Source organism: Chlorocebus sabaeus, chromosome 19 (assembly GCF_047675955.1).
Source record: "Chlorocebus sabaeus isolate Y175 chromosome 19, mChlSab1.0.hap1, whole genome shotgun sequence".
Classification (NCBI taxonomy): Eukaryota; Metazoa; Chordata; class Mammalia; order Primates; family Cercopithecidae; genus Chlorocebus; species Chlorocebus sabaeus.
The window spans coordinates 17,812,228-17,833,142 of NC_132922.1; the positions used below are offsets into that span (position 1 = coordinate 17,812,228).

At 46.6% G+C, this 20,915-nt stretch overlaps 1 protein-coding gene across 2 annotated transcripts in view; it reads left to right on the plus strand.

Moving 5' to 3' along the window:
• The window catches only part of SYN3 (synapsin III), a 543,258-nt gene that overhangs the window by 65,795 nt on the left and 456,548 nt on the right, over positions 1 to 20,915 (plus strand). For both annotated transcript variants that reach the window (XM_007975579.3, XM_007975580.3), the window contains exon 3: positions 13,957 to 14,014. In XM_007975579.3, the coding sequence (XP_007973770.1) occupies positions 13,957 to 14,014 (58 nt within the window). The remainder of the gene's footprint in view (positions 1 to 13,956; positions 14,015 to 20,915) is intronic.

A 20,915-nucleotide genomic window follows, 5' to 3' on the forward strand; every position in this document is an offset into this window, starting at 1 on the left:
CGTCTTCCAGAAGCCCTAGAGGAGGGTGTCAAGATCCTGGCAGGCTGGCAGTCCCTTCGCTGTGAGGATGAGGTGCCGACTCCAAGTCAGTCCCCTCCTCCTAGAGTTGGTTGAGAAGCTTAGAGTGGAGACACACAACTCTCTGTTGAAGACACTTGGCTCTGAGGAACAAAATCCTTGTGCCTCTCTCCACCGCTTCCCCTACCCCTAAGGCTCTCCTTGAACAAGGGCAGGCCCTGCCTGTTTGCGTGGGGAAATGAAGGAGTTTCTGGGATGGCTGGAGGGGCTGGGGGTGGAGGTAGGAAGGGCCTAATGAAGGGAGTTTTGTCACTTTCTGCTTGCTTCATTCCATGACTCAAACACACCACCCAACACCACCTGGAGGGGCTCTGAACTTCATTCCTCTCCCTCTGGGCACCCACGCTGCACCCCCTGCCCCTCCCTACCCCCTCGCCGTCCTGGCCCTGGTGTCTGGGGGAGGGAGGGGTCCTGGGCATTCCTCAGCAGCCTACCCCGTCGCCTGGAGACGGCTCCGTTTTCCCAGGCCCGGCCCCTTTTATCAGGGAGACAATGTGCACACAGTGAGGGCCTTGTGCGGCACCCAAGCCCCGAGCCCTTTGACTTGAGGAATTTTTCAAGTGCTGACCCCTCTCCGTGAGGTCTACACGCTGTCCAATCCAGCGGCCTGGTGCCTCTGCTGCTTCCTACCCAGCTCTTTTGGGGAGGAGGGGGGAACAGTGAAGAGTTGTTACCCCCGTCCTAGTGGAGTCTTGGGGAAGAGCTTCACCCTCGGAAACAGGAGCTAGAAAATCTGGAGGAAATGCCTTTGAGCAGAAGAGAGTGTGGGGAGAAATCCGATGGGTGCTGTTTCTTCCTAAATTTCTCTCTTCTTGGCTGCCTTTCTAAAAACTCGGCAGATGCTGTGGGGTCTTGAGGCTGGTACTGAGGGATCACCTTCTTCTCTGGCCTCTGTTTCTCCTATGTTAAACAGTGAGGATGGACTAAGAGCATGGCCCCCAAAAGACTTTCCATCACAATGACATTCAGATTCCCAGGCACCATCTACACCCTCTGTGTTGGATACAGCTCTTTGCACGAAAAAGAAATAGACTTTGGGACGGACGTGGTGGCTCATGCCTGTAATCCCAACACTTTGGGAGGCCGAGACGGGTGAATCACAAAGTCAGGAGTTCGAGGACCAGCCTAGCCAACATGGTGAAACCCCATCTCTACTAAAAATACACAAATTAGCAGGGCGTGGTGGCGGGACCCTGTAGTCCCAGCTACTTGGGAGGCTGAGGCAGGAGAATCACTTGAACCCAGGAGGTGGAGCTTGCAGTGAGCCGAGATCGCACCACTGCACTCCAGCCTGGGCAACAGAGCAAGACTCCATCTCAAAACAAAACAAAACAAAACAAACAAACAAAAGAGATTTATTGAAAATGTATGGGGAAGCTCTCAGAAGCAAAGGAAAACAGGGAGACCTGAGTGTCAGAAAGATGGGGCCGCTGGGTCCCTGGATCCCTAGACCCCTCCACAGATGTAGGTAGCAGGAACAATCTCGGGATAAATCAGCTCCTGCTTGCTTTCATCCTTGTTTCTCTCTGTTCAAAAATCCAATTCCTGGGGAAGAACAAGCCCGGCTTGTTCCACTCCTTGCTCTGCGGGCACTTTGGGACAGTCGCACCAGGACTGCACAAAAAGAAGGCTTGCTTCCATCAATGCGAATGCAAACAGAGCTGCTGTTACCAGAAGAAGGCAGAATGGATACAGGACAGGCCACACTGAGATGTCCCCCTGCAATGGTGGAATCAGAATATCTAGATTGGAGCTTGGGAGATGAACTTTCTTTTTTTTTCCCTAGATGGAGTCTCGTTCTGTCACCCAGGCTGGAGTGCGGTGGAGTGGTGTCACCTCACTGCAACCACCGCCTCCCAGGTTCAAACAATTCTCCTGTCTCAGCCTCCCCAGTAGCTGGGACTACAGATGCCCACCACTACACCCGGCTAATTTTTGTATTTTTAGTAGAGATGGGGTTCCACTGTATTGGTCAGGCTGGTCTTGAACTCCTGACTTCAGGTGATCCAACTGCCTTGGCCTCCCAAAGTGCTGGGATTACAGGCATGAGCCACCATGCCTGGCTGAGATGAATTTTTTAAATGATGTAAAGCCAAGTTTAGAAACCACCCAGCTAGAGGACTTGTTTCGTGAGACTCTCACCTGGTAGAACTGGAACCAATGGGGGAAAACAAAGAGGGAGACATATTTCAGCTCAATGTACAGAAAATTCATCTAATTGGCCAAGTCATCCAGAGACTGAGTGGGCTGCCTGCTGAGGCAATGAGCTCCCCATCACGTGCAGGTGTTCAGACACAGCTTGGCTACCCATTTGGGAAAAATAGTGGGGCTTAGACCTTGAAGGGGTCAGGCTGCAAGCCTTTAAAAAGGAAGCTCGGACCTGAAACCTTTTGTTTTCTCTCTGATATCTTCTCTAGTCACTTCTCATGCCCTTGCCTTGGGCAAACTCTGAGGAGTTTCAGCATTTCACTTGTGAGTCGTGTTTTATCCTCCACAACCTAGCTTTCTGGCCCAGGCCCTCCAAGTGACCTTCTTTCCAAAGAGTCCCTCGGATGCACGAGTCTTCTTGAGCAATAGCTACTCCTGGGGTGGAGTTGATTTCTGCCTGAGTTACAGCCTTGCCCTGGGGGAGGCAGGGCTCTGGGCAGATGCCAGCCTCATTACAGAACGTCTAGGAAGCCCTGGGGCCTGTGGAGGCCTGCCTGGGACGTGCATCTTCGACAGGAGAGAAGCCATCTGTGACGGCAGGAGAAGGGATGGTGCTTCATTTCCATTTTCCTGACTTCCTGCCCTGGGTTTGCAGGAGGGACAGGAGTGCGGGTTTCCTGAAGATCTGCACTGAGCTAATTGCCATCTTCAGAATAGGCTTAGCGAAATTAGGGGTTGCCTGTGCAGCTGCTCAGAGGGGACAAATCAGTCTGTGAGTGAAGGGGCAGGTGGTAGGAAAAAGCACAGGCATAGAGAAATATTTCCCTGGTATAAGAAAAGCAGCAGCATAGGCTCTATGACAGATGATATCTGCCACTTGGCTTTGGCTGCAGAGAGATGACAGGGAGCACTGGGAACTGTGTTGGGCGTGAGAACTGATGCCTCCTCTGAGGCAGCAGCTGCAGGCCACGCAGCCAGTTTTTGCCATATGGGAATAAGGGCCTGGTGTTGTCGAGTTACTGATTTTCAAGAAAAGTCAGAGATATGAATTTCTATATGAATGTTCTATTATTATTATTATTATTACTATTATTGAGATGGAGTCTCACTGTCTTACCCAGGCTGGAGTGCAGTGGTGCAGGCTCGGCTCACTGCAACCTCTGCCTCCCGAGTTCAAGCTGTTCTCCTGCCTCAGCTTCCCCAGTAGTGTGCACCACAATGCCGGTCTAATGTTTTTTTTTTTTTTTGAGGCGGAGTCTCACTCTGTCGCCCAGGCTGGAGTGCAGTGGCACTGTCTTGGCTCACTGCAACCTCCGCCTCCTGGGTTCAAGCAATTCTCCTGCCTCAGCCTCCTGAGTAGCTGGGACTACAGGCACGCACCACTACGCCCGGCTAATATTTTTTGTATTTTTTTAGTAGAGACAAGGTTTCACTGTGTTGGCCAGGATGGTCTCAATCTCTTGACCTTGTGATCTGCCTGCCTTGGCCTTCCAAAGTGCTGGGATTACAGGCGTGAGCCACTGCGCCTGGCCAATTTTTTTTTGTATTTTTAGTAGAGATGGCGTTTTGCTATGTTGGCTAGGCTGGTCTCGAACTCCCAACCTCAAGTGATCCGCCCACCTCAGTCTCCCAAAGTACCGGGATTACAGGCATGAGTCACCTTGCTAGCGAAGGTTTTCTATTTTAAAAGTAAAAGTATACAATTTAAGTGCAACAAAACAAGACTGTGGATTCTATGAGGTCTACTAGTTGGCAACTTCTGATAAAGAAGACAGGCGTCAGAGTAACTATTTGGTCTAGTTCCTCTTCTGGGACTATCTCCTGGCTAGATAGTAAAAACCAGGATGGCAAGGGGGCTGTTTTGTTCAGTGCAATTTCAAGGGCCTATCTAACACAGTGCTGAGAATATAGTATATCCTAGATGGATGGATATGTGGATGGATGGGCAAATGTGTGGATGGACGGGTGGATGGGTGGGTAGGTGGGTGGATGGATGGATGGATGCATGGAGGGATGCATGGATGGATGAATATGTGGGTGGGTGGGTGGATAGATGCATGGATGGATGCATGGATGGATGAATATGTGGATGGATGGATGGATGGATGGATGGATGGTTGGATGGATTCATGGATGGGTAGTTGGGTGGATGAATGGATAATAAATGCTCTTAGCCTCTCTTTTGGTGGTCTGCACTTTTCACCTTGACAGGCTCCACATTCCCTTGCCAAACAAGACACACAATATCCCCATGATCCTCTTATCTTCCTTATGCCATCAAAAACCCTTTTCTGGAATGATCAGATATTAGTCACTTGCACCTTGGTATGAATTACTTTTTAGTATATTACTTTTCCTGTGGGGATTTCCTCAGTTGGGCCCTTAGTAGATGCTCAATAAGTGTTTGCTGAAGGCATGATGTAGCCTTCCAAATGTTAACCCTTTCTGTGGTATGAAGACTGTGAACTTGCAGACATCTGTAGGAATGAGGGTCACATAGTGCTGTGTCTTTAGAGAAGAGAGAGGTAGAGACTGGGAGATGACATTCTAGCCTGTCCTCTCCAGTCACAGGGAGTGGGTGTTTGATGACTTTTTTGTTTTTTTTTTAAGATGGAGTCTGACTCTGTCACCCAGGCTGGAGTGCAATGGCTTGATCTTGGCTCACTGCAACCTCCGCCTCCCAGGTTCATGTGTTTTTCCTGCCTCAGCCTCCCGAGTAGCTGGGATTACAGGCTCATGCCACCATGCCCGGCTAATTTTTGTATTTTTAGTAGACACAGGGTTTCACCATGTTGACCAGGCTGAGCTTGAACTCCTGACCTCAGGTGATCCACCCACCTCGGCCTCCCAAAGTGCTGGGATTACTGGCATGAGCCACCTTGCCTGGCCCTGATGACTTTATTTACCCTAAAGGCCTATGCTGGAGAAGAAGGGAGCTCCCAGGGATTAGACAGGGAAGGTCTCCATCATGCTCAAAACCAAGCAGGATTTCATTTAGAGCAAGGCAGATGCTACCATCTTCTTCCTCTTTGAGGGAGAAAATGTCCTGTCATGTTCTCAGGGACATACCCAGCTGGTCTTGACCCTCCACCCATCATGTTGACACACAGGAGGGAAAGAGGTGAACATTAGTTAAACACCTGCCATGTGTCAGGGATATCATTCATGGGGTCCTTACAGCAGATGTAGTAATGTCCTTATTTTTACAGATAAGGAAACCAAGGTTCAGGAAGGTTGACACTGGCCTGAGGCAGCACTAGGAAATAAATAGCTGAATGGGACCTGGGCTTGTCTCCAAGGCTAGTTGTGCTCATGCACTTCCTTACCTGGAGAGATCAAGTTCTACCCCTGCAGCCCACTGGGGAACAGCTCACTTGCTAGCACATTCTTGGCAGATTACAGAGGCCCTTAAATCTGTGTCTTCATATAATCCTCTTGACAACCCTGTGAATAGATCTTCTTATCCCCATCTACAGAATAGGAAGCAGAAGCTGGTCCAAAATCAGGTGGCAGGTGCCAGAGCTGCCCACTCAAACCCAGGTCTTCTGCTCTGTGCCTGTTGTACATTAAAGGACATACCCAGGAACATTCATCTCTCTCTCGGGTGCCCCCAGGGTGTACCTACCTCCTTTGTCCTTGCCCGTGTCCTTTCAGCAGACACATACATCCAGATCCTGCTGCACTCACCTTTGCAGCCCTGGCAAAGACTAGGTACCAAACATTGGATGGATGGATGGACCGTGACCTCAGGAAAGTGACCCCTGACCTTCAGGCTGAGTTGGCTGCTTTTTCTGTGAGTTGAGAGTAATATTTGTGTGAATGCCCTGTGTGGTCATTTTCTATTTTTGTGTCTGTCCCTCCCATTAGGTAGTAAGCCCCCTGAGGCCAAGAGCTAGCTATGTTGTCTCTGCGCTTGTTTCCTTAAAGCCTGTGGACTCTAGCACATAGTAGGTGGTCTATCTGTGTATGTTCAGTGTCTTCGAAAGAAACTTTTTCTACCAACTGAAGTCCAATTTCCTCTGCACCCCACATCTTATCCTCAATCACATTGGTTGTGCATTTTATTCATAGTACTCTTCTCTTTATCTATTTATTTTTAAATTATTATTGTTATTATTATTATTTGACACAGAGTCTCGCTCTGTTGCCAGACTGGAGTGCAGTGGCGAGATCTTGGCTCACTGCAACCTCTGCCACCTGGGTTCAAGTGATTCTCCTGCCTTAGCCTCCCAAGTAGCTGGGATTACAGACATGCACCACCACGCCCTGCTAATTTGTGTATTTTTAGTAGAGATGGGGTTTCACCATGTTGGCCAGGATGATCTCGATCTCTTGACCTCGTGATCCACCCACCTTGGCCTCCCAAAGTTTTGGGATTACAGGCATGAGCCACTGCTCCCAGCCTCAGTGTCTTTCAAAGAAGCCTTTTCTACCAACTTAAGTCCAATCTCCCCTGCACCCCATGTCTTATTCTCAATTCCATTGATTTTGCATTTTATTCATAGTACTCATTCTTTTTATCTGTTTATGTATTTACTTTTGTCTTTTCAATGAGCATGTAAGCTCTCCAAGAACAAGGACTACATCTGCCACTGTATCTGCTGTATCTACTCCTATGTCTGGTATGGTGCCTAGTCCACCTAAGGCTTAATAAGTAGTGATTGAATGAGGGAGTGAATAAGTGATGTCAATTGTGATCAGATCCTGCCCACAAAAGTCTCCTTCTCTATTGTTCTCAGAGGCGAATGGTGGCGATCATTTGTCACATCCTCTGACCCTGTTATGTCTCAGTCTTTTGCCTCCGCAGATCCCCATACAGGTGTAGGGAGTCTCATCACTCTTAGAGCATTCCTTCCCTTCCTGATTCACTGGACCTTGCTAATTGCATGGAGGACTGAGAGGCTGCACCATCGTTTGGGGTGGGGAAGTCCCTGTATCTGGCAATGGGAAGGTGCCAGGAGGGTGTGCTGTTCTCAGGAGAAAATAATGGAGCTAGAATCATCAGATCTTGGGTCCCTCTGTGTTCCAAGGTCTTTCTTCTGCCACATCTCTGCCCATCCAGCCTGCCACGTGACTCTCCTGCTAACTGGCAAAGCCTGAATGTTTTGCCTTCAACCATTTTCTGCACGGCCCATTGGCTGTCTCCCCTGCTCTGCCTGGGCCACAAATCAGCAACCGACGTGTTGCATCAGAAACATGAAAATCTCTTTCTCTATCTCCGTCCCACCCCCAGTGGGGGTGACCTGTGGAGAGACAGCTGTCCCTGGGACAGGACATTCCCGACCTCTCCTTCCTTAGAAGGTCCATCACCAAGCCCTGCCTGCGTTAACTCTACATACAGGATCAATTTATTGGGAAGAAAAGTCCTGTTTGAAGACAGATCCTGTTTGTATGAATTCCCCTTCTTCTGCCCCTGCTGCAGCCACAAAAGAGCCCCATACCCATTCCTCATCAATCTATCTTGTGCACACTTCCCGCCTCCCCCAACTAGGGATTTCCCACCCCAGGCAGCACCAGTTTTATAATATTCTTCTTCCTGGGGCCTCAGATGTGGCAGTAAAATATGAGACCACCCACAGAGACAGAATCTTCGTGGAATCCAGAGCTCTCCCCACCTTCTTCCCCACGCCAAGGACTTGATTGATTGGCTGAGGTATTCAGGGAGCCCGTTATGAGATTGAACATACTAGGGTGTGAGGAGGAGGCAGCCGTGAGAGATAGAGCCCTTAGGCACAGCGGGTCCATCCATTTTGCCTGAGGTCAGACAGCCAGTCAATTACAGAGGCAGCAACCCCAGCCCCCAAAGGCATCTAGAATTCCAGACCATCCCTACCCTTCCCTCTGCCAGACAGAGCCGTTCAGAGGCAGCTCAAGCCTGAATGAGCCCCCGGCAAGGAGGCAGCAGTCTGTGTGGCCCATCAGGAGACAGACTTCTGACTTGCAGCCAGGCGGGGGGATGGACTCCCTGACCCTCAGCTTCAGCCCCAGTCGGTCTGCCAGGCCCTGCAGTAAACATTCCAGAGATGGGCAAAACAAATGTTTCTCCTGGGAAGGTGAGGTCTCATTAAGACCACAGCTGCTTGGGTGGTATTGGTGTAGCGCAAAGTGCTTCGGGTTCCAGATTAGAATCAAGTCGAGGAATGCCAGTTGCGCAGGTTGGCCTGGTACATGCCCCCCCATCGCAGTGACTGTAGATCTGTAAATGTATTACAATGGTGCGCCAGTAGATGGCAGTCAAGTATCTCCAGGAAGTCAGGGAACATTTGTTAAGCCTGTGTGCTGTGCCCTAGTTCATCGTGCTGGATACTGGAGACAGTGAGCATGGAGACTCAGTTTCTGGTTTCCAGGAGCTCACAGACTAGATGTTTGGGGGCAGAGGGCAGATAGGTGATGTGTAATAACAACGTGGAGTGGTAAGGGCTGGAATGGTCGTAAGTGCAGCGTGCTGTAGGAACCAAGGGAGGACGCTCATCCCAGCCAGGGAGGGGGGTGCTGTCAGGGAAAACTCAACAGAGCAGATATCACTCATGGGATCTTGGAATACGAGAAAGAGACAGTCAAGGAAGCACCAAGCAGAGGGGATGGCCTGTGCAGAGGCTCAGAGGCATGACAGCACAGGGAGTATTTAGAGAAGTGCAGGAAGTTGGATGCGACCGTGAAATAGACAGCAAACCGGAGGGGAAGCAGACCCCCGGTCAGCAGGGTCCAGATCATGAAGGACGCCAGGGCTCTGGACTGGATCCAAAAAATCTGAAAGACCACTTAGTGTCTCCAGGAAAGGCTGGAAATTCTTCCCTCTAGGATTTGGGTACCCAGATCACTCCTGTGACTTTGAGCAGAGACTTCTCCATCTGGAACATGTGGGGAGTGATCCCAGTCCTACCACCCCTCAGGGTTGGCATAAGGGTCAAATAGGAGGAAGGATGTGAAGGGGCTGACTGTCCTTATAGACCAAGGCCACCTCTTTGTCCCCATCACCAGCCGTCACTCTTTGAACCTATGAGACAGATCAAGGTGAGTCATAATTCTGCTTTGTAACCCCCAACAGGGTCAGATTGTTTTATTTGTGGGTCCCCGCCATGCAGCACCCACTAGGTACAGGGTAAACACTGGATAGCTCTTTGCTCTTGTGCATTGTTTCAGGCCGTGGGCTATACACTTTGGAGCTTACTATGTGCCAGGGACTATTCTCAGTGCTTTGTATGTCTTGTTTCATTTAATCCTCATAACAACCCTGAGAGGTGGCTACTGCTATTATCCTCACTTCCTAGGTGTGGAAACTAAGGTATTCAGAGGTTGGCTTACCCAAGCTTGCACAAGTGAGTGGAGGAGTTGGGGGTCCTATCCAGGCTGTCTGCCCTGAAGCCATTGCACTTTACTGCCTTGTTGCATAGAGGATTATGTGAGTTTCTCACCACACTCTTCCCTGGTAGTTACTATCACCACTTGACAAATGAGGAAACTGAGACCCAGAGGGCTAAGTATCTTGTCTTAGAACACATGGTGGGTGAGTAGTAGAAGTAGCCCAAGCCTGTGTGATTGCAAATTCATGTTTTTTTGTTTTTTTTTTTTCAGTATGCCGGTGATTGTAATCATAGGTTACCATTCCCGGTCCCAGGCCCACCAAATACTTCTTTTAAATTTGGAGCTTGGATTTAAAAGCTAATGACTTGTTTAAATCTACAAAGGACACCTACCTTGGATCCTGCTCTGGTCTTTATTAGCCACACCTCTCTTGACAGGCAGAGGAGTTAGGACTGAGGGGATATTCCCACCAAGACCCTGCAAATTGCACTCTTAAGCCATGCCCTGGGTACCCAAACTCTAGAATTCCCTCCTCAAAGGAACCTTAACCCAACTTCAGGGCCTATATAGGCCAATTTCTTGGTCCGTCTTCCAAGAGGTGGCCAAAGAGTAGATGAAGCTTGGCCACGTGGTCTGGGTCATCCACATACCCGCACCAGGAGCCTCAGTGATGCAGGACAGAGGAGAGTGGGTGGGGAATTAAGGAGGATCTTGGATGAGGTCTGAGAACCAAGAGCTGGCAATCCTCATGCTACAATGTGCTGGGTAGAGCGCAAAGAATTCTCAGAAGTCTACATTCTGAATCTTGAAGGTCATTATGAAGTTGTATCTGCCAAGGAAGGGAGACAGACGTCTTTTTTTTCTTTTTCTTTTCTTTCTTTCTTTTTTTTTGAGACGGAGTTTCACTCTTGTCGCCCACGTTGGAGTACAATGGCACAGTCTCGGCTCACTGCAACCTCTGCCTCGCAGGTTCAAGCGATTCTCCTGCCTCAGCCTCCCGAGTAGCTGAAATTACAGGCGCCCACCACCATGCCTGGCTAATTTTTTGTATTTTTAGTAAAGATGGGGTTTCACTACGTTGGCCAGGCTAGACTCAAACTCCTGGCCTCGTGATCCACCTGCCTCGGCCTTCCAAAGTGCTGGGATTACAGGCATGAGCCACCATGCCTGGTGGACAGATACCTTTTATTTAAATGTTTGCTGGCTTGATTTTGTCAATTTTAAATATTAGACGTATGACACACAGGTTTCCATTTGTCACTTTGCCCCAGGCGCTGTAAATACTAGACATGGGCCTGTCCTTGTGTCTGGAATTTGCCGATACCACCTTTAAGGATTCATGCTGAAATTCACAAACTATGAAAAGATTCTCTTTGCATGAGGCTGTCCACACAGGCATTTATTTGAAGACCATTGCTGAGAGAAAAAAAAATCAAAATCTTGCTTTCGAGTCACACTAATAGTTCCTTTCCTACTAAAGTACTGCCTAGTTGACATCTAAGCCCATCAGGATGTAAGAAAAAGTGGTGCTAATATCAGAGCTGTCAATCAGTCTTGGGAAGAGATTAACTCCACCGGCATCAGCTAAGAGTAGGTAGAGAGACTTTGGAAGCAGACAGACTGAAGCAATTAATAAATTCGCAAAAAGGATTCTTTTACAGATGGAAGACTGAAAAAAATGGGTGATGACACCCATCTTCCAAGGAAAAGAATAGGAGACTAAGAAGGTTGTTTAATGCTTAAAAAATTATCCATTAGAAATCAATCTTGTGGCTGCACCCAGCCGATGGGAGAGTTGGGGTGCACGTTTTTGTGTACCAATCTGTCAACTCTCTTACTGTGGAAAAAGGGGAGAATGAGTATTAGGAAGCAAAGAGCTGTCTCTGTCCCAAAGAAGTTTATGGAAATGCTTAACACAATGCCCAGTTCACAGCAAGTCACCAAGAACTATTAGTGTCATCATACCAATAATCAAAAAGAGAAAATGGAAACTTTTGTTACTTTTTGTGAGACGATATCCAAACCCATAAAGACCCCAATTTTCACTGCTATTTTTCAGAGTTGAGCAAAAGCACAGATACGGAATTAGAAGTCCTGGGTTCACATCCCTTAGGCAAAGTGTTTAGTCTCTCTAGGTTTCAGTTTCTTCATCTGTAAGTTGGAAAAAATAATGTCTACTTCGTGGTGGTGGTTGTGAGCACTAATGAGAAAGGATGTACGTTAAACTCTATAGCAGAGTTTCTGGCACAAGAGTTGATACTCAACAAGTGTTTTTTCATCATTCTCTTCACTCATGTATTCATCTAACAAATATTAATCAAGCTCCTACTATGTGTTAAGCACCCTAGTAGGTGTTAGGAAGAAAATGATGAATATGATAGGTTGTTTCTGACCTCAAGGAGCTGTGTTACAGTTTAGTGGTACACAGGCATTAAACCCAGCTACGAATTATAATTAATTGTCATTGTAATAAATAGTATGAAAACAATATGAAGAGACTCTCAGTAGAGAGATGAATCATAGGTCAGGATTAGGGTGCTTATGGAGAAAAATGACCAGACAAATGAATTTGAGAAATAATTAAAATGTGGAATCAGTGAGTACAGGGATGATGTCTAAGCAATGGGTAGATAGGGATATCATGTATTGATGATGGAGAAGACGGAGGCAGGGATGTAGAAGAAAGTCCATGGAAGGAAAGAGGGAAGGAAGGAAGGAAGGAAGGCAGGAAGGAAGGAAGGAAGGATGGATAGATGGATGGACGAATGGACAGATGGATGAATGGATGGATGGCAGATGGACAAAGGAATGAATGAGGACTGCTTTATTAGACACATAGAAAAATAGAGAAATGCGTGAGAGTGGATAGATCAATAATAAGTCTTTGGTGGAGTATATGGGGTATATAGATAAAACTCAATAAAACAATACTGCATTATTTATGTAGGATTCTCTATTTTGGATAGTTAGAAGGTTTGGATATGGATAATGGGCATCACTAAAACATTGATTTTTGTTAAGAGTTAAAATGCCATAACATTTTTAATGTTAAAAGAACACAAAAATATATACTTGAGAATGAAACTGGATTGAACAAAACTGTATTTTCTAAAGACTTTAAATTACACACTTTCTAGCAATTATCATTCTTTTATACATTCAACATATTTCTGAAGACTAAATTGGAGGGTTGGAGGATACCAAGGTAAACCATTTGTGGTTTTGCCTTCAAAGGGTAGGGGACATAGGATTAACATATATGTGAAGATAACACGATGAGAATCATGAATTTAAGATAAATATGGATAAAACACTATAAACATCCTTTCATTCTTTTAAAATCAATACACAATAATTTACATATTTGTGGGGTATGTATTGGTGTTGTGATACATGTAATGTATAATGATTTAGATTAGGATAGTTAGCATAGCCATCATTTCAAACCTTTTTATGTGGGATCCTTTTTCTTATTTAATCCTCAAAGTAACCCTTAGAAATATGTAGCACAATTTTTATTACTATTATTATTGTTTGAGACTGAGTTTCGCTCTTGTTGCCCAGCTGGAGTGCAGTGGCGTGAACTCAGCTCACCGCAACCTCTGCCTCCTGGGTTCAAGCGATTCTCCTGCCTCAGCCTCCAGAGTAGCTGGAATTACAGGCATGCGCCACCACACCTGGCTAATTTTGTATTTTTAGTAGAGATGGGGTTTCTCCATATTGGTCAGGCTGGTCTCAAACTCCTGACCTCAGGTGATCCACCTGCCTCGGCCTCCCAAAGTGCTGGGATTACAGGTGTGAGCCACAGCGCCCGGCCTGTAGCACAGTTATTAATATCATTCTTTTACAGACGCTAAAACTGTGATGCAGGGAGGTCAAGTGACATGACAGAACCAGAACTTGAGCCTCCAATCTTCTCATCCACCCTCTCCCCTCTACCACACACCACCTATAAAGAATGAGAAAATCGGCCAGGCACGGTGGCTCACGCCTGTAATCTCCGCACTTTGGGTGGCTGAGGTGGCTGGATTGCCTGAGGTCAGGAGTTCGAGACCAGCCTGAGCAACATGGTGAAACCTCATCTCTACTAAAAATACAAAAACTAGCTGAGTGCGATGGCGGGCACCTGTAATCCCAGCTACTCAGGAGGCTGAGGCAGGAGATTTGCTTGAACCTGGGAGGCGGAAGTTGCAGTGGGCCAAGACTGGGCCATTGTACTCTAGCCTAGGCAACAAGAGTGAAACTCCATCTCAAAAAAAAAAAAAAAAAAAAAGACTGAGAAAATCAGCAGTGAAGGTGGGAGGAGACAGTAGGATGGCCGAGGATGTGTCTCAATATGCACCTCTGGGGTAAGGCCTGTGGGAGAAGGGAGAAAAGAGTAAAACAGCCTGCATCCTTACTCAGCTGATTTCTTCCCCTTTACAGGTCAAAGTATTTCCATGGGAAGAAGGTGAATGGAGAGATTGAGATCCGAGTGGAGCAGGTAGGTGGGAGCTCGTCTTTAGCAGTGTCGTCTGACCTTTTCTGCAGCTGGGACTGTTCTTACATGCAATCTTGGTCCCCATCTTATGTGGTCATAATGAGCTAAGATTACCAGAAAAGTCCAAGCTTATACCTGGGAGTCTCATTAAATTTCAGAATTATTTGGGCCAGTGGTTTTCAACCTTTTATGTTTTAGCAGAGACCCTTTCTTCAAGGGAAATGTCAAATAGGAACTCATTCTACAAAAGAGAGACACGTAGAGCTGCTTTGATGGAAATGGGCAGGTGGAGCCCAACGTCTGTCTGTTCCATACTGCTCCTTTTGGCCCCTGGGGCATCTCCTTGCAGCCACCTGGGCTAGAAAGCATGGTTTAGGAACATAATGAAGTGCTTTGAATCCTGCCTCTCTCATTTTCTAGATTTTGGGCAGGTGACTTAATCTCTGTCTGCCTCAATTTCCTTGTATCGTTGTGGGGATTAAATTATTTAAAACCTCAGAAGGGATCAGAACCGCAAATACTATCTCTTGCTATAATAAGAAATATCCAGGTTTCTTATTTCATGTGGGAAGAAGCACAGATTTGTTTAGGGCTGTGTAGGGAGGCAGTGGCAGAATCAGGAGTAGAAGGTGTGGTTCCTGGCTCCAGATCAAAGCTTTCTCCTATTCGTTCAGCAAGGAACTCCTCTCTGTCAAACACTGTACTCAGCCTTAGGAGAGCACATTTGAGCATGGGCTCTGGAGCCATACTCCAGCTTTGAATCCCAACACCACCCGCTACTAACCTTGTGACTTACGCTCTCTCCAGCTCAATTTCTTCATCTGTCCAACTGGGGCAATAATAGCATCAGCCTGCGTTCATAGGGTGCTGTGAGGACTAAACGAGTTAGTCCGTGAAAAGTGCTCAGAACAGTACCTGGCACATACTGGGCACTTAGTAAATGTTACCCATTTATCGTCAGCATCATTATTCGTTATCCTCCTCCTCCTCCTCCTCCTCATCAAAGGCAAACAGTAACTAACATAGATAAGGTCCTTGCTGTAAAAATGATTTCAAAATACAATTTTTAAAATAGGGGAGTATGACTGTTCTTCTCCCTGCACTTTTTGAGCTTAGTGTGTCAGAGAAACAGAAAGGTCTCCTAAGCATCAAACTGAGTTGGTTTAATATTAAAACACCTACACTTTGAATTTCAGTTTGATTCTGTGGCTTTCAAGTCAACCCAGTGTCTCCTGGTTTTCCTTCCATGGCAGAGAGAAGGTTATTTTTGTTCATTTTGCAAATATTTGTCAAGAGTCTACTATGCTAGCTAGCTAATATGTGGAGAACGAGTATATAGAAGAAGAGGCCCAGTCTCCAAATGCCTGTGGTCTAGGAGGAGAGGTGAGCTAAGTCTTTTGTTTTTCTTTTTCTTTTTCTTTTTCTTTTTTTTCTTCTTTGAGATGGAGTCTCACTCTATTGCCTAGGCTGGAGTGCAGTGGCGTGAACTGCAACCTCTGCCTCCCGAGTTCAAGCTATTCTTCTGCCTCGGCCTCCTGAGTAGCTGGGACTATAGGCATGTGCCACCATGCCTGGCTAATTTTTTTTTTTTTTTTTTTTTTTTTTTTTTAAATACAGATGGAGTTTCACCATGTTGGTCAGGCTAGTCTCGAACTCCTGACCTCAAATCATCTGCCTGCCTTGGCCTCCCAAAGTCCTGGGATTACAGGCATGAGCCACCGCACCTAGCCTACAGAATAATAACATTGATGATGGTAGCAAACTTTTATTGAACGTTTACTGTTTGCTAGATGCCATCTTAAGTGTTTTCCATGCAGTAACTCATTCAATCCACACAATTTGCCTGTTGCTGAGGAAACTTGGGCTCAGAGAGCTAAATAAATTGCCCAGGCAGGTCACACAGCTAGTAAGAATGCAGTGAAGCTGGGGTTTGAACTTACAGGTAGAAACCAGGGATGCGAGGTCCAAATTTAGCACTCCCAGCAGCAGAGGTCACAGTCAACTGAAAGACTCAGATGTGGCCTCGAGGAGGGAGTGGTGTTTGAAATAGATCAAAGGATGGATAGGATGTCAACAAGTGGAGATGGTGGCATGAAGAGTGTGTGAATGGAGGAGGCAGTGTGAGCAAAGATAAGGAGACCAGAAGTACAGGGTATGGAGTGACAGGGATTGCGGTGTGGTTCTCCAAAACAAGACACATCATCTTCCCCTGCACCCACCCTACTCCTCCCTAATTCTCTCTCTCAGTGAAGAGTGTGACCATCTACCTTCCACTTTTACCAGAAACCTGCTCCAGCTCCCGAATGTGTCCCTCTCTCTGTACCACTGCACCCATTCAATGACTGGATCCTGCTGACTCCACATCTGATATTTCCTAGTCCCTGCACTTCTCCCTTCATCCCCATCACCTAGATCCTTGGCTGGACCACCCTCAACTCTTGTCCAATCTTCCTCATCAACAGCCTCACAATTTCATGTTTTCCACCCATCTCCAATGTATTCTTCATACCAAAGCTAGAGTGATCTTCCTCAAAAAGCAGATTAGATCCTTTGAAGTGTTAGCTTTAAAATCCTTTCCTCAAAGACTCTTTCTCTGAGCCTTTTCCAAATTTATATCAGGTAACCTGGTTATTCCCTTTCATAGCTCCTCAACTTTTCCTTCCTGGCCCTTATCTGAGTTTTTAGCCATACATTTTGAGTGGGATGATTTGCCTGAGGGTAGAGACCATAACTGTCTGGATCTCACCCTAAGTATCACTGGCCCTGGCACAAAAGAGAATTGAAGGAAATATTTGCAGAATGAATAACTGATAGATTCTACAGATTCCAGGCTGCTTGTCAGTTTCCAAAGACGATAAGTCACCACTCACCACTTCTTTTTTTTTTTTTTTTTTTTTTTTGACAGTCTCACCCTGTCGCCAGGCTGGAGTGCAGTGGCGCAGTCTCGGCTCACTGCAACCTCTGCCTCCCAAGTTCCAGCGATTCTCCTGCCTCAGCCTCCCAAGTAGCTGGGACTACAGGCATCCCCCACCACACCCAGATAATTTTTGTATTTTTGGTAGAGATGGGGTTTCACCATGTTGACCAGGATGGTCTCAATCTCTTGACCTCATGATCCGTCAGCCTCGGCCTCCCAAAGTGCTGGGATTACAGGCCACCGTGCCCGGCCACCACTTGTTAATCTGCCCTCAAAACTCTGGGTTTTCCATAAACCATCTGGTAAATACTTGGTTGCCAGCTGAGCTCACCCTGCCTCATCCCATTTGTGGAAACCCCAGGAGCGTGTTTTAATTTTCCCCTTTTATCTCAGCAATGCCATTGGCCCAACTTGTAGGTACAAAATCTATGAGCAGGACCATCAGGGAATTGCCCTAAGAATAACTCACCCCGGGGCTCTGGGGCCCCTCGGCCTATGAGGTCTACAATCACACTGAAAAACCTTGGCTAATTTAGAGTCTTTCTGATTTCCAGCCATGCCCCTCTGTGAAAGCCAAAAGGTGAATTAGCCAGGAAACCAATTAGCAGGTCATTTGGGCATTTTTCCCCAGAAGACATACCTTTCCAAATCCATCTTGGAATCAGAATCACTTGTCTTTGCCCATCTGTGTCAATGGGTGGGACACATAAGTAACCCCCCCAGGAATCTCACATGCATCCTTTAGCACTTGGGAAAAGTCTCAGGACGGAAGCCACTGTTTAGTCTGAGCTGGCCTCACATTTTGGGATCCTGTCTCCCAACCAAGGGCCAAATTAACCAGATAATTGCACTGTCTGGGTTTTGCTGGACAGAGCGAATGAGTTAGTTGTGGTTGGCCTAGAGGAAGCCTCCACCCATTCTCTCCATCCTCTTCCCCCCGCCCCCCCTCCGAGTCTAAAAACTGCTTGCCTCAACTTTTACAGAGGAATCAAGAATCAAGAAACCCTGGGGAGGCCCGTGGGGGAGACAGCATCATTTTGCATTCTGTTACCCAGAATGCCCTACTGGCTCTGCAGGGCCCTCACAGCAGTATCCTAGTAGGGTCTGAGAGGATCAGGCCAGGATGGTTGGCATGTCAAACTCTGCTCTGTTTATATTTGAGGTAAAGGGTCTTTTTCTCCACAGGCACAAGTCACCCCTCTGTGGGACCAAGCAATGAGGTTGATGAATGGATTAATATTAAGTAGACTCACAGTTCTGGGACATCAGTGGGCTAGGACTTGCTAGGGTCTCAGTCTCTGATTTTTAAGAGAAGACTGAAATCACCACCGCTAGTCTTTCCTCCGTGTTAATGGAGGTACCAAGGCAGAAAGAACACTAATGCCTTGCTCTAGCAGGCGGAGAAAAAGGCAAGAGAAGGGTTTATACCTGCCCTTGAGCAACTCCCAGCCCAATGAAGGAAGCCAGATGACCCATGGATGTACATATGAATACTAGTTGCTCCTTTGAGTACTGTCCTTGTGTAATATTGGGTTGGGCTGGGGTTATGAAGCTGTCCAGGGGAGGCTGCTGTTGGGAGACTGTTCATCTTCTGCCCTTTATATATTTAACATCAATGTCTTCTGAATGGAAAGGTGAGATATTCCCCTTAAAATATTTTAAACACTGCAGACCCCGTATTTATATTTTTTTATATGCACTTCAGCCTTCAACCCACAATTCTTTCTGGTACAACATTTCTTAGAATGGACCTTAGCTGTAGATACTGACCATAAAGACCTATATTTCAAGAAACAGTTATCAACAAGATAGAGAAGTGGAGGTTGGATGTTAATTCAGTTTGGTGGTTTGGTAACAGGTTGAACATCATCCTCGTTAGGAAATGATACACCTTGGGAGAAATCTAATGGCTTGCCAAAAGGCTTTGTACTTGGCTTTGTTCTCCTTCTTACTAGTGACTTATGAAATTATATATGCTAATGACTTTTAACTAGACGGGAGAGAGAATACGCAGGATTAAATTTGATGTGATCAAATCGAATAGGAATACAATACAAAGTTGAGTAGGTGGTGGCAATTCCTGCAGCCTCAGTGAGAGTGCAGGAGAGTGCAGGTTCGGCTGGTTACAGTAGCTCACGCCTGTACTCCCGGCACTTTGGGAGGCCCAGGCAGGACTGCTTGAGCCGAGGAGTTCATGACCAGCCTAGGCAACATTGCGAGACTCTGTCTCTACAAAACTAAAAAAAGATGACTGATGACCTCAAGCTGATGGGCTGAGTTCAAAAACTCAGCTGTGAAGGAGCAAGATTAGGGATTTTTTTTTTTTTTTGAGACGGAGTCTCACTCTGTCGCCAGGCTGGAGTGCAGTGGTGCGATCTCGGCTCACTGCCATCTCTACCTCCTGGGTTCAAGTGATTCTCATGCCTCAGCCTCCTGAGCAGCTGGGATTTCAGGCACATGCCACCAGGCCCAGCTAATGTTTGTATTTTTAGTAAAGACAGGGTTTCACCATGTTGGCCAGGATGTCTCAATCTCCTGACCTCATGATCCTCCCGCCTCAGCCTCCCAAAGTGATGGGATTACAGGCATCAGCCACCGCACCCAGCCAGGGAGACCTATCTTACTAACATCACATGAGAAAAACCAAAAAGACCTAACATTTGAGTTGAGCACAGCTTAATATGTGCGGGAGGAAGTGTGGTGTAGGGGTTAAGATCGTGGCTCCAGCGTAAGATAGACTGAAGATGAAATCTCAGTTCAGTCATATTTTAGCTATGTTTGCTTTTTACCTAAAACATCTCTAAATCAATTTCCTCACCTAAAAATGATGATAATAAATTTATTGGCCAGAGTTATTGTGTGAAAAAATGAGTTAATGTAATATGCTGAGCATTTGTTTCCGGCACATTATTAGGTGCTCAGTAAACTACAGTTGAGATTTTGCTACTCCCCTAAAACCTGATATCACTTCAGGCTGCACTATCAAAGCACAGCAGTGAGAATGCAGGAAGGTGATAGTTCATACACTCCCTCTTACATACACACACACACACACACACGCACACACACACACACAATGCTAGTGAGACACTCTAATAAAAGATCCAGTTGTGTGTCACACTGGAAGGGGGTCGCAGCAACCTGGAATGCCTTCTGAAAAGGGATTGGAGTAAGAGAAACTAAGGCCAGTAAGGAAAGAGGATCCGTTTAAGGAACTGGAGATGTTTAGTCCGGAGGAAGAAAGGTCTCTGATAGGTCCCAGTTTACTCTTTACAAATATGTACCTCTTGAACAAGTATGGTTGATAAAGTGAGTTACCATTTGTTGAGTCCTTATGAGATAAAGCTAAATGCATTTTATGGTTGAAGTAGGCACCTCCCATCTTTTAGAAAGTGAGACTCAGAGAGAGTAAGTGGCTTGCCCAGGGTTGCCCAACTAATAGGTGGCATGGGTCTGTTTTTGAACCCAGCCAGTCTGACTTCAGGGTCCTCTTCTTATCCACTATATATATTTTTTTCTTCCAGTGTTGTAAATATCAAGAACAATAACCAAAAGTATTGATTAAAGCACTTGATATGCATAATCTTATTTCAACCTCACAATGCCTCTTTAAGATGGGTACTTTGAGCTGGGTGCAGTGGCTCATGCCTGTGATCCCAGCACTTTGGGAGACTGAGGCAGGTGGATCACCTGAGGTCAGAAGTTCAAGACCAGCTTAGCCAACATGGCGAAACTCTGTTTCTACTAAAAATACAAAAATTAGCCAGGCGTGGTGACGCACGCCTGTAATCCCAGCTACTTGGGAGGCTGAGGCAGGAGAATCGCTTGAACCCGAGAGGCAGAGGTTGCAGTGAGCCAAGATCGTACCATTGCACGATCGTACCATTGCACTCCAGCCTGGGCGCAGCAAGAGCAAAACTCTATCTGAAACAAACAAACAAAAGATGGGTACTTTGACTGTCCCCTTCTGCAGATGAAGAAGCTGGG